The following is a 13764-nucleotide window of genomic DNA, read 5'->3' as shown; positions in this document are numbered from 1 at the left end:
GCCCCCACCACCACCACACCCCCTCGCTAATTTGAGTTTAAAATGTTTGAACCACGATATGCCTCAGCCATTGACAAACCCTTTCTCCCCTATGCTCACTCCCTAAACAGGAACATAAAATTACACGTTAGAAGGATAAAAATGCATTCGCCCAATTAATTTTCTGAAATCTCATTAAAAAATTTAGCCTGACTAAGTCAGACTTCTGACCTGAATTTTAATCATCTTTACACTGGATGGGCCTCTTCTCCCTCATACTGGTGATGCATCATTAATTTTAAGGCAACTGTTTCTATGATTTTAAAAAGCACACTTCATCAGCATGACATTTCCTGTAAACGAATTTCACCTTTAAAGACATCTGACATCGTGTGTACAGGGAACTTACAGGAGACTGGGTTTCTAGGAAGTGAAATGTTTTAAATATGCATTGCACAAAGGGGCTCAGTTTACAAAGAGTCCACATTGTCAGACACCTTGCAAGGCCAACCTCGCTCGGCAGAGTGGCCGGTTTCAAATCCAAAGCCAACCTTCTTTCTTCCCGCCCTGCCCCAGGGAGCCAGACAGCAGCTCACCTCCCTGTGAGAGGGAGCACGGGCTCCTTCTCCTTCTCTGAGACCAAACTGTCGCCCACATCACCAGTGCCACCATCCCAGCTCAGGAGCCTGCTATAGGCTTCAAGGACCATCCGCTCACAGACTCACTAAGGCACTGCCTGTAGCCGAGAGACACTGTGGTTGGCATTAAAGATCCGAATTGCAGTGCCCCCTCCACGGGATGGTCCTAGAGCACCAGCTGGTGAGAGCAGCAGCGGGACAAGGCGGAAGGTGAAGACTGGAGGTCCTTCCCCACCTCCTACAGCTGCCCCTTCCCTGTGGACACCACTCTCTGCCCCGCCCCCATTTTACCCTCCCTGAGCTTCAGGCTTCAAGGATCTTTCAAAAACCCACAATGGGCTCCTCCTTCACTAAGCACTGGTTCTCTGCTTTTGGCTGAAGGGGAGTGTGTGTGTGTGTATGTGTGTGTGTGTGTGTGTGTGTTGAGCACTGGTTCTAACCTGCTTGTCCTGGAGCCTATAAATATGCTCTCTATTCTGTCCCTGACTGGTCATCCACTGGACAGAACCAGCTACTCCATTCTCTGCTCTTCCCCAAGCCCTCCAGTGTCTGTTTTTAGGGGTCTCCAGCAGGCTGTGAGTCCCAAGGGTGGAAGTCAGAAAAAGGCCTGAAACAATCTTTTTTTTAAATTTAAGATTTATGTGTTTATTACATGTAAGTACAATGTAGCTGTTTTTTCAGACACACCAATCTCATTACAGATGGTTGTGAGCCACCATGTGGCTGCTGGGATTTGAACTCAGGACCTCCGGAAGATCAGTCAGTGCTCTTAACTGCTGAACCAACTCTCCAGCTCTCAACGATCATTTTCTAAATTTACAATCAGTAGCCAATATTATTCAATTTCATGTGTGCACGCGTACACATGTGTATGTGTGTATGTGTTCATGCACATGGAGGGTGCATGTCAATCATTCTCTACATTTTGAGATGGGGGGGCTGTCTCTCACTGAAGTCAGAACTCTCACCAAATTCAGAGGGGCTGGATAGCCAGTGAGGCCCAGAGACCCACATGTCTCCCTCTTTCCTGGTTCTGGGTTGCAGAAGTATGCCACTGTGTACAGCTTTTATGTGGATGCAAAAAGCTGAACTCAGGTCATGCTTGCATACCAGGGACACTATTGACTGAGCCATCTTCCCAGCTCCTTGAGTTTCAATAGCCGTTAGTATTTGGGCATTAAACTTTACCCATCCACCATTGCATCTTTGGGAGGGTTTGCATATAAATTTTGGTCTTTGAAACACACCCATGGACAGCTGCCCCCAGACCCCTGCAGAGTGTGCACATGCCTCTCTCCAAATAGAAGTGAACTCAGCTTGCCCAGAGCAGGTTTCTGAAGACAGGTCAGCAGGGACTGCAACACAGAGAAACCTTCCCCTTTTATACACTCTGCGTCGTTCTCCATGGGTTTCCCCTTGACTTTATACACCCACTCGCTAGAATGCCAACTAAAGCCTAGTCTTTCTCAGTGTATGTGGACCTCACAGGCCAATGGTAGGATTCAGTAAACAGATTTCCATGTGCCGCAGGCTCTCTTAGTTTCTGTAAAAACCACCTGCTTTGAGCCTAGAATGTTAACAAAGCCATAGGTGGACTGTTAGGAACTCCTGACCTTTCTGCCTCAAGAAGGTAAATATAACTGTGAGAGTTCTGGCTTTGCAATCATTTGTAATCATTTTTCAATTATAAAAGTAAAGTCTAGAGCCAGGCAGTGGTGGCACATGCCTTTAATCCCAGCACTTGGGAGGCAAAGGCCAGGTAGATTTCTGAGTTTGAGGCCTGGTCTACAGAGTGAGTTCTAGGACAGGAAGGGCTACACAGAGAAACCCTGTCTTGGAAAAAAAACAAACAAAAAAACCCCAAAAGAAAAAAAAAAGTCAAGTCTATAGCTGTGTGTGTTGGGGTACATCTTTGATCCCAGCATTCTGGAGGCAGAAACAGGAGAATCTCTGTGAGTTTGAGGTCAACCTGGTCTACAAAAGTGAGTTCTAGGACAGCCAGGGCCAGAAAAAACAAAACAAACAAACAAAAAAAACCCTGTCTTGAAAAACTAAAAAGCAAGCAAACGAACAATGAATTCTACATAAGGCATTTCCTTGACATACATAGTTCTAGGTCCCATGCTGGATATTTAAAGCACATCCTGTCACTGAGACCTTACAGATGTCTCAGGATGGTGATGCTAGCATTATCCCCACTCTACAGATGAGAAAACTAAGGCTGAGACACTTCGTTCAAGGATGGCATCATGTACCTCCTGCCATAAAGAGATGTGACTCTGTCCCATTCTAAGCATTTCAGGATGCCAGCATGGACAGGCTTGTGCCACACTCCTCAGACGGGGTCAAGACACAGGCACTGAGAGGACCAAGGATGTGCCTGGCCGGCCTCCATCTCCATCCCAGCCTGAAGCTGGCAGAGCTCACTTGCCTATGCACCCCAGGTCTTCAGGCCTGGCCAAGTGCACGGTGGGACTAGGGCATCCTTGCCTGACAGCCACTGCCCAGAGCAGCCGGCACCGAGTGATTGCATCTAATGACACTTAACTCGTCCTCACCCACCTGGACATGTGCGACAAACTGCTGAGGACACTGTCACCGCTACCTCCTCGCCTTGCCTCGCCTCGCCTCGCACGAGAAATAATTATGGGCCTCTTTCCTCTGCCAAATGAGCCTGTAATTAACCCTAATTGCTCAAAATGCAACTGGCTAATTCTGGGAGATTAATCAAGGGGGATTCGATTGTTAGTGAATGACTTAATGTGACAAATGGCTACATTACCTACGCAGGCCCTGCTGCCCTAGTCATCAGCATCACGTCCTGGCCCAGCCCTGGAGCTGTGCCTCCCCAGATTCTACCTGGAAGTGGACCACCGCATCCAGCGCGCATCCGGCACAAACGGCATAGATGTCCTAGGATGGTCTGCATGCTTGCACGCACTGTGCACGTGCTCAGGTGTCATCTTTGCGTGGGTCTGCAGAAGGACCCTCTCTTGGGCTGACGTAGCCCTATGCCATAGCTCACAACACACCAAGACTGCAAGCAAGTACAAATTCAAAACCCACCTGGCTCCCTGAACAGCTGCCTGTGCAGTTTAAAATCTGCACAGTGGGAAGACCCTTAGTCCTCCACCCAGAACTAGGGTGTCAGAAGCTGTGACAGTCTCCCATGGACCAGGAATATGTCTGTCTCCCATCCCCCCTCTGATTATGTCTTACGGCCTTGGGGAAAAGCTGACCCTGCCCACAGTGTCCTAAAGGACCTGGAGCAGGCACCAAGCTCGAGACACTCCAGGCCACTGCCTGTCCCTTTCTTACAGAGGTCTGCCCTCTCACTTGCTTCGCTGGGGACTCTGGAACCATGGGGGTTCCTTCTGTTGGGCATTTTAATGTTTCTATCCCAGGAGGTTATGTGTTCCCTGAGAGTGGCCTAGGCCTGGTTTATATAGCCACACCCGAGGCAGTCCAATGCACATAAGGATGTATTTTGAAATACAGACGTATTTCGCTGACTCGGTGGTATGCACAATGCCTCTGTGCACGGAGCTAGAGACATCCTCCATCTAGTAGGCATAGAAGACCCCTGCAGGAGTGAACATCCCAAGGCCAGGGAGGGCCACACAGGGGTGGGGTGGGGTGGGGTGGGGCATGCACACAAGTATGGGGAATGTATGTGGGTGCGGGGAACACACACAGTGTGTCTGGCACTCAAAGCACCTTTAGAGCAGAGCCACAGGTAGCTGAGTCCTCTAAGGCATCAAAAGCCAGGGTGAGCTGGGCACGGGGAGACCATCTCTAGACCACAAGACTGATGGGAGCCAAACACAACTCAGACCAACGCAGAGGTGGGCAGTGGCCCAGGGTACGTGAGAACGTCCTGTCCATTCCCGAGCCCCTCTTCTCCTTGCACAGGGATGCAGACAAGGAGCTGCCCCTCAATGGAAACCAAACATCTTTGGATTAAGTACAGGGCCATACCCCAGGCCTGGAAACAGCCAAGGAGATGTCTGTATGGCGTGCTACACAGCTCCCTACAGGTCGGAAAGACTGAGCGAAGGATCCTCAGTGCTCTGGGCTTACCTGTGGGTCTGGAGGGGGTGCAGGCCCCAGCGCATGGCACAGGTGGCTCGGGCTCCCTCCATGAGGCATGTGGCTGGGCTGTCCTGCCATCCTGCATGCCAGCCTCACAAGGTCACAGGCTGCAACAGAAAATAGGAACCTGGTCACTGTCTCCTCTTGGGCCACCGGTTCCATTTTGTAGATGGGAGAACAGAGGGCACAGATGTTACTCTGTTCATGGTCACCTAGTTCACAAGTGACCAGTCTAGGGTATAACACTCCAGAGGAGACTCTCTCTCTCCATAGGGTCGTGCTGTTTTAGTTGCTAGGACTGTCCACCGGAAGTGGGGAAACGGAAGTGCTCTGCAGGGAAAAGAGGACTGTATCACTTGCTTTCTTTTTGCTGAGCTAAAACACCATGGCCAAAAGCAACTTTTAGAAAACAGTTTATGTTGGCTTATGGTTTCACATGGTTAAGAGACCACAATGGCAGGGACAACATGGCTGCCAGAACTTAGAGCCCTTGCCACGAGCATGAAACAGAGAGTGATGTGGAGGTGGGGTGAGGTTCTAGAGCCTGGAAGCCTGCCCTCAGTGAGGTAGTTCCTACAGCAAAGGCACACCACCTCAACCTCCCGACAGCAGCACCAACCCGAACCTACGTGAGACACTTCTCATCTAAACCACCACAAAGCCTCAGCTTCGACCCTCACTGTGACCAGACATTTTTCTACATCCTTTCAACAGGGAGCTGGTCTGTGCTGCTGTCCCTAACACCCCGTCTAAGCCCAACTGGGCAGCCTGAGTGACCAGGAGAACAAAGCCAGACTCTGGCAGTATGTAGCAGACACAGTGACCCTGTAGGGTGCAGGTTCTTGTGAACCTCCAGGTAGGATAGCTCTCATAGCCAGGACTGACCTGATGACACGCACACTATGCACCCATAGTGTGGGCACATAGCACAGGGCAATCGAGTGTCTCCCTACTCCTGGGAGAGTGTCTTCTACTCCTGGTGCTAGATGCGGCTTCTAGCTTTCCCATCATAGTGGCTTCTTTGTGGCAAAGACCAAGGATGACATGCATGGGAGCTTTCTGTCTGGGGGAATGACTCTCTTATGTGGGAAAGCCTGCGTGTACCCCACAGTATGTCTTTAACACCTTCCACAGGCCAGGCTTGGGTTTGTCTTCCACAGGCGTATACAGAGGCTTCAGTGTAGCTCAGGTAAGTAGGAAAACCCTGAAGCATCTACAGACTCACGCTTTGTGTCCCAATTCTAGTCTGAACTCCAGGGGTCCTGACCCAGGCTCCTGAGTAGCTGTACTACAGTCCCTGGAGATCCAGAAGCCCCTGTGAATCATGAATGACCTTCCTAACATCTCAAGGGAATAAGCACACCAGCTGGTCCGTCCTGTCTCACATTTGTGTAACCCACATTGCAAGGCCCCAGCTAAGAGACTATTCGAACTAGCTCATTTTCTGTTACTATATCAAAATGCTTGAGTCTGGACAGTTTTATAAAGAAACATTTTATTTAGCTCACAGTTCTGGAGATTCAAGGGCCTGATCAGCACTGGCAGGAACCTCCTGGTAGCTAACATTACACTGGCAGAGACTCCTGGGAAAAGAACAGGTCCAATGGGCCGCCAAGAATCCAGAGAGTCAGGGGTCAGACTTGAGCTTTTATAAACAATTTAATCTCTTGAGAAATAACCCTTCCTGGAGGCGGTGCCCCTGTGACCTAATGACCTCCTACTAAGCTCTACCACTTAAAGGTCCCAACATCTCTCACCAGCAGTGAGACAGGAACAGATATCCTGCAGTCACTCCCCGGTCCCTCTAAGGCCTCCTTACCAGCCATATTAACCAGATGCCAGGTGTGTTTATAACTTCCGAGTACATCAAGGGCACCTAGTTCACTACGGCAGGCACTCTGGAATCCGGCATCATTCTTCCTGCATCCCTGGGCAGTCCTTTACCTCCACCGTCTTTGAGTGGGCGTGAATGTGCGTGGGGATGCGTATGTGCGTGGGGATGCGTATGTGCGTGGGGATGCGTATGTGCGTGGGGATGCATATGTGCGTGCGCACGCAGATGGCAGAGGTTGGCAGTGGTGTTCTCATCCAAAACGTCCCTTCTTTCTATTTGGTTGCTAGGGATTGAACTCAGGTCTCTTGTTTATACAGCAAGGACTTTACCGACCACGCTATCTCCCAAGTCCCTCACTGCTCTTTGGGGCATTTATCTACCCCACAGTACATACAGTCAAAAGCAGAAAGTGAGGCCAGGGGGCCTCTGCCAAGACCAGCACAGTTCATGTGGATTTCTACCGTCTGTGACATTAACCACCTTTGATGTGGCTTATCCTCATGTGTGGAGATACCTGAGCAGTCTCTGACTGAGGATACATTGCACCACGGGAGGTCTCTCCCTCCCTCCACAGAGTCCCTCTGTGCAGCAGGCTTTCCAGGGGATGCAGATGGGCCCAGATGCTCTCAGAATCTTCCATCTTCCCACCGCATGGCTGAGCAACCTACCACAGTATCTCTCCCGCCCTTCCCCCCAGGGTGACACGGAGAAGCTGGGTACAAAAAGCCCCAGGATAAACAGATAAGCACGAGAAGCTTCCTCAGGCACTGTTGTTACTCTGGGGGAAAGCCTGTGACAACAAACTGGGCATAAGAGTGAGCCCGATGTAAAATGCGCATGAATTTGAAGAGGAAGCCAGAGGCTCCAGCAAGCTCAGCAGCTGATGCGGCCCACACCCCCTGCATCCCTCGGGGTGACATGTTCACCGTCCTCTGCCCTTAGGGGGAACCTCTGGGAAAAAGTTGGAGAACTGTCTTCAGGAGAAGGTTCCATCTTTATCTTAGACCGCTCCAGAATGGCCCCACAGGCTGCCCTGTCCTGGCCATCCTGTAATCTGTTCTGCCTACCTGCCCCAGGTGTTTGGGGCTGGGGGCTGGGCGTGTGTGTGGATCTGCACTCTCTCCCACAGCTGGGACCCTGGGCACATCTCACGGAGCTGCCTGGCAGCTGTTTAGGAAGGCCATGCCCCTCCTGGGTCAGGCTTCCAAACAGCTATATGGACCTTACTTGAGGTGCCAGGACTATGACAAAGGGGCCCAAGCCACCTCTGAAGTAACATAACGATGACAGCTGTCACAGGGGCCCTTAATGTGCCCTTCATCCTTGTCACATGGGCCCTTAATATGCCCTTCATCCTCTAAACTTTAACAACTCCACGAGCTAGAGGTTGCAATCAGGCTACCGGGCAAATGAGGAAACCGAGGTTAGATCTCAGGCGGCCTCCTCTCCTGAGGCTACCCCTCTGTCATCTTTTTCAGTGGCACTCTGCAGAATGAGCCCTGTCTCCACACAAGCACCATGACGTAGGGCCAGTGCACAAGTCTGGGGGCTGTGGAGCACCCTAGGGCCAGTGCTCACGAGGGGTCTTTCATCCCACGGAGGTCACTGGGCAGAACCTGCAGAGCAGATTCTGATCCACCCAGCTACTATCCACACTTATCTCTCCTAGCAAAGCCCCCACTCCCTCCGCCCGGCACTCAATCTGTGACACACAGACCCATGCAGAGCCCACAGCACCTGCCACACAGTGCTCCCCAGGGTGGAGCTGAAGACAGCCCAGCCTGACAAGCACCAAGAGGAACACTCCAGGTGGAAGGAATCCTGCGGGGGGGGGGGGGGGGGGAGGGGAGGGACAGGGCGAGAGGGCCCTTCTTAATGGGCCAGGTCTTTCCCACTGGTCCTCAAGGCTTTTGGTAGGGAAACTGAGGCTCAAAGCCATAGGCCCAATAAGCTACAGATGAGAATGTGGGTCCAGACTTCAGCAGGCCTCCTTCCAGGGCTTTTGGTCCCCAGGGAGTCACGGCAGGACACAATGAGAGCTGCGTTCTGTAATACCCACCCTCCACACACTGCACATTTCTACAAAGCAAGCCCTGCTTCCTCCAGAGCTGGATGCAGGTAAGGGCATCTGGAGGGAGACGTGGAGTGCAGGGACAGACCAGAGGTACATGCTTTGGGTAATACGGGGAGTCTCCTGGCCCAGTCACCCTGGGGATTCCAGGATCCTCCAGCCCCTGCCAAGTTGCAGAACAATGAGTCAGTGGCTGCCAAGCCCAAGCCTGGGATCAAAAATCTGTGGAATGTGACCCAGAGTCACAGGCCTCACTGAACCATCGCAGCCTGTTTTTCCTCCAAAGCCAGCAAATGCCTGCACTCCGAGGGAGGCGCTGTGACGTGCACACACCACGTGACCTCTCACCTGGGCTCCTGGCTTTGGGGTAGTGAGCAACCAGGAGCTGTCCCGTGTCTCCAGGCAGCCAGGGAGGGACCTGGTACAACCCAGGGTTCAGGAGGGACAGGCTAGAGAGCTTGATCCCTGAGTTGAAATGTCACCCCATTTTCTTACAGCTAGAGCCTGTCTCCTCACATGGCAAACGCGGGTGAGCCAGCAGACGGACCTCTGCGGGTATCTTGGTGGATCACACATTCCGTGGAAAGCGCCAGAAGCTCTTGCCATTGTGAGCATTATTTATGCTAACGCTCAGAGTAATGGAGGGTTACTGTACAAATGGTATCCGTGGGGGCTGAGGTTCAGTCAGGGGCGGACGCTTGCCCCAAGTCATACTGCATGTGTCTTCCTTCATGTGAACTGTGGCCACTCTGCCTGGCCTTGGAAGAAGCCCTCTCACACATGGCAGGAACCCTAGGGAGACAGAGGAGGCTGGAGGCTGTACTAAGTTGGATTTGAAGTTCCAATGGACCTTTCTTCCAGGACTGTCACCTGAGACTTGCCTCCCAATTTCTGGGGACTTCATCTCAGGGTAAGTTCTACCTTTATCTGCTGCTGGACAACAACCCTCACAAGGCTGGTGGGCCCTAGACGCTGTCTCTGTGAGAGATGACCGTGCCCAGAGCAGATGTGTCCACCTAGATCCTAATGACAGGAACCTAGTTTGGGTGCCCACTGCCCAAAGTGCAGCCTAGAGCCAGCAAGGAGACATGGCAGGTCCCAGCTCCGGGCCACTTATGGGGTCAAGCTGGTACACCTTCAGCAATGGCCAACATCCACAGGTCTTTACCATCTCGTAAGATGAGGTGCCATTACCCCACTGTCCAGATGAGGCTCCAAGGAGCATGACTTATCAAAGTAAATCTACAAAGTGACCAGGGCACCATCCGAAGAAGCCCAGGTGGTGAGAGGCAGACTGGAGTGCGTGACATACGGACCAGTTGGTTATTGGGGAACTTGACAGTAACATGGTTGGCCCCAGGTCTACTCCCTGTGATAGCCAGAATCCACATGCAGAGGACTTAACATGGTTGACCCCAGGTCTACTCCCTGTGATCGCTAGAATCCACATGCAGAGGACTTGACAGTAACATGGCTGGTCCCATGACTAGCCCTGTGATCGCTAGAATCCACATGCAGAGGACTTGACAGTAACATGGCTGGTCCCATGACTAGCCCTGTGATCGCTAGAATCCACATGCAGAGTAGGAAATGAAAGCCAGCTTGGTGGAATGACGGTCCAACGTTACACAGGAAGCAACGGGAACAACGGACATGTGAAACAAGTCTTCCTGTGTCCATCCACACAGCCTTGGAAGGGCACACAAGTGCACACGAGGATGGACTGAACGAGTTTGAACCCGGGACGCAGCTATGGCGAGCGTGCCCTCTCCCAGGCCAGCGCCCCTCCCCGCTGGTCTCCAGTTAAGCAGATGTTATTGGGTTTTCAGTTGACAGGAAACAGTCAGAGCTCAGGCCAGAATTCTGAGGGCTGGCTAGGCTAGAAAAGACACAGATGGTGTCTGGTTTCCAGACTGGTCCTGTGTCCCCCTAACCCTTCTGAATCTCTTCCCTCCAGACCACACACACTACTCAGACTCTGTAGCTCCAGTCGGTGGACACCTGGCTTCTCTGAATGCATGTCACAATGAGGTCCTACACAGGCCTCTTTCTCAGGCAGTGGGGGCCACCCCAAGGGGCCTGAGACACATGGAGCCAGTTCCCTGCAGCACAGGGCTCCCCTTTCTTCTCCTCTCCCCTCCCTTTCCCTTACCTTGCACCCTCCCTGCACCCCTGCCCTCTGCACCTCTACCTTTACCTTCCTCCTGCCAGCCTCGGATCCCTCTGAGGTACTCCACAGTCACACTCAGCCTGAGGCAGGCCTGTCCTTCCTGAGTCTCCATCTCAGCCAGAACCAGGCTCCACCCTGAGCATCATCTTCCCCCACAGGCATGAGTGGTCTTGTTGATTCTGCCTCCCAAGCCTCCCTCCCTGGAGTCCCCTCATAGACATAACCCTTCCCAGGACCCTGCAGTCCCCAGCACCCCTGGCTGTACCACTGGAGGGTTGTTCTCTCTTCTGTTTTTTGGGTGTCTGCTGGTATGCAGACTAGGAGGCCAGGCCTTCAGTGTCCTCTACTCTCTGATTCGCTCCCTGAGACAAGGATAGTAACCAGCAAGTCCCAGCCATCCACCTGTCTCCTTCTCCCAGAAGCCCCTACTTGCGTTGTGGTTATAGGCGTAACTATACATGCATAGCTTAGTACCTGGGTGCAGGGGATCTGAACTCACACTTAACAGCAAGTGTTTGTACCTACTGAGCATTGTCCCCATTCTGAAGGCATTTCTTTTTTTCTCTTTTAAAACAGATTTTAAAAAGATTTATTTATTTCATTTATATGAGTACACTGTAGCAATCTTTAGACACAACAGAAGAGGGCATCAGATCCCATTACAGATGGTTGTGAAGCACCATGTGGTTGCTGGGAATTGAACTCAGGACCTCTGGAAGAGCAGTCAGTGCTCTTAACCACTGAGCTATCTCTCCAGCCCAGGTATTTAACAGTCTGCAAGGCTTGCCAGACAAAGGCCACAGGTCAGAGTTCCCAAGCCATGCCCAGCTGGCACTAGCCTGTCCACTATAATCCCACCCTTCTATAGCACTCCAGCCCTTCCAGACTTCTCCATGTGCCAACCTGTGTCCAGAGACATGTCAATGACCTCTAAGTTCACAAGGTCACACTCACTACCAGGTCAGGTCTCTGGCCTGCCTTGGGCTCAGGTATTTGTGGGATCTTGGGAAAGTGTCATCCTCTCTCTGAGTTCAAAGTTCTGTAGAAGGAGGGGGCATGCCAACCTTTCTGGGTGCTCTCTAAGGATATAGGAAGCACCTGGGTAGCAGCGAGGACACCTTTTCCTGTCCCAGTATGACAGGTCCACATGGATTTTTCCCTAAAACCAGCACCTGGGGACACAGACTGCTTCCTTTGTCATTATCTCTGCTTCTGAAGCTAGCCATCAAGAGTAGAAACTGGCCGTAGTGTTATCCTCAAGCTGCTAGGCTGTGGGAGGCACAGAAGGCCTTGTGCACACAGCATGCACCAAGGGAACCAGGAATGTTAAACACACGGGCTTAAAAACACAAAAGCAGACATGCATAATCTGTTACCTGCCCGGAATGTAGGTGGCAGATGTGGTTAATAGTCTGGTGGCCTCTGCACTATAGAACCATATCAGACGCTCCTCCAGGCCCTTATTCTGAGGTGGTCAATCTATAGAGCCCACCTTTATTGAAGATTTCACACGTGCCTTACTAAGAGTTTCTAGGCAGTCATGTCTTAAGCTTTACTATGCACACAAGATTGATTTAATTATCACCAAGAAATTTTTCACCAAATTGTGCCATGTTTAAATATGCCTAAAATAAACTACTTATGTCAGACTTTCAAAGTTTGAGCCAACACTGGCTACTGTCAGGCTAAACCAAACTGCCTTCTTGCCTCCTATTGACTGTTTGCTAACTGTGGTGGTCACACTCAACCACCACCACCACCACCACCACCACCACTTGCCCAGGTCTGTCACAAATGAGAGCTGACTAGATAAATTCTCACTGGCAGGTGGAGACACTCTTCAAAGCTTTGTAATGCCTATGGTTAAAGATCAGACAGAAGTTATCATTCAAAACAAACCGTATACCACACAGACACAAGCTCCCAGGAATTGTAAAAATCAACACTAGCTCCTGGTCACATTTCAGTTACCTTTCCTGGGTAACAAAGGGGCTCTAACAATCTCACCCTTTTCTTAGAGGAAGAGTGACAGAGTGGAGTTCTATTGGGGAGGCCCTGGTTTAAATTACTCAAGATAAAAGCTGAGATCTGTTAAGTGTGTCCTCTGCACACATCCTCTCCTGTGGATGTTTGCAACCTCCATTTAATAGATGAGGAAACTGAGGCACAGGGAAGTTAGAAGGTCTATCAAGATGACCTGTGTGGCTCCAGCCCTGACTCTCTTTGAAAGTCTGAAGTGATCTTTGGAAATCCGCCAGGAGCCAGAAGCTAGGATCTCACACCCCAGGGTTCCTAAGAAACCCACAGTGACTCCTGTGCCTCCACCTCAGAAATGAATTTTCCTCCAGGCATTGGCAGACTCTTCTAGGTCTAAAGTAAATGGTCTCCTGTCAAAATTCACTCTTACCCTAATACCCAAATGCATGGCCTCCTCCAGGTGACACGCTTAGATTCTCTCCCTTGCCCACAGTATGTCAATAGCCCCTTGGTTCTGGTCCATTGTGAAGTTTCCCTTCCCTCAAAAGTAGAGATCAAGTCACTCACCAAGGGCTCAGTGGGAACAGAGGACTGTTAGATAAAGGCTACCAATGGCTTCAAGAGAAGAGACTGGCTAGAGCCACAGAGACACATTTCAGGCCAGATTCCTGAGGAGTAGAAATCCATCTATCCCCATGTCCTTTCTCAGACACCATTATTCCTACAACCAACAGCAGAAGGTGGAGAAAATCAGCAGAGTAGCCCCAAGGGGCTCCAGATTCAAGGTCTGTCCCAAGCTTGCCCCTAGGCCCAGCAGAGTGTCAGCCACCCCTAGGGGCCACCTGACCACCCCTAGTTTCAGATTCCACCCCAGGGACATGTGCTCCCCTTGTCCCCAGCACTACCCCAGGGGTTCAGGCAAAGTCTGGAGCCGGGCCCCACAGCGGTGGCAAAGGTCTCTCGGGCTAGCGGTTCTGGCTGCTCCTGCTGGCAGGCAGTTGAG

The 13764-nt window shown here is 51.4% G+C and overlaps 1 protein-coding gene across 5 annotated transcripts in view; it reads right to left on the bottom strand.

Annotated features, from left to right (window-relative positions):
- Nek6 (NIMA related kinase 6) overlaps window positions 1-13764 on the bottom strand; it is an 86076-nt gene that overhangs the window by 27787 nt on the left and 44525 nt on the right. For 4 of the 5 annotated variants that reach the window (XM_052182412.1, XM_052182414.1, XM_052182416.1 and 1 more), the window contains exon 2: window positions 4698-4816. In XM_052182412.1, the coding sequence (XP_052038372.1) occupies window positions 4698-4816 (119 nt within the window). Of the gene's footprint in view, window positions 1-4697; window positions 4817-13328; window positions 13435-13764 lie in introns of those variants that run through there. The other variant, XM_052182415.1, reaches the window with a different exon arrangement.

Source organism: Apodemus sylvaticus, chromosome 5 (assembly GCF_947179515.1).
Source record: "Apodemus sylvaticus chromosome 5, mApoSyl1.1, whole genome shotgun sequence".
NCBI lineage: Eukaryota > Metazoa > Chordata > Mammalia > Rodentia > Muridae > Apodemus > Apodemus sylvaticus.
This window is presented reverse-complemented; position numbering and strand designations above follow the sequence as displayed.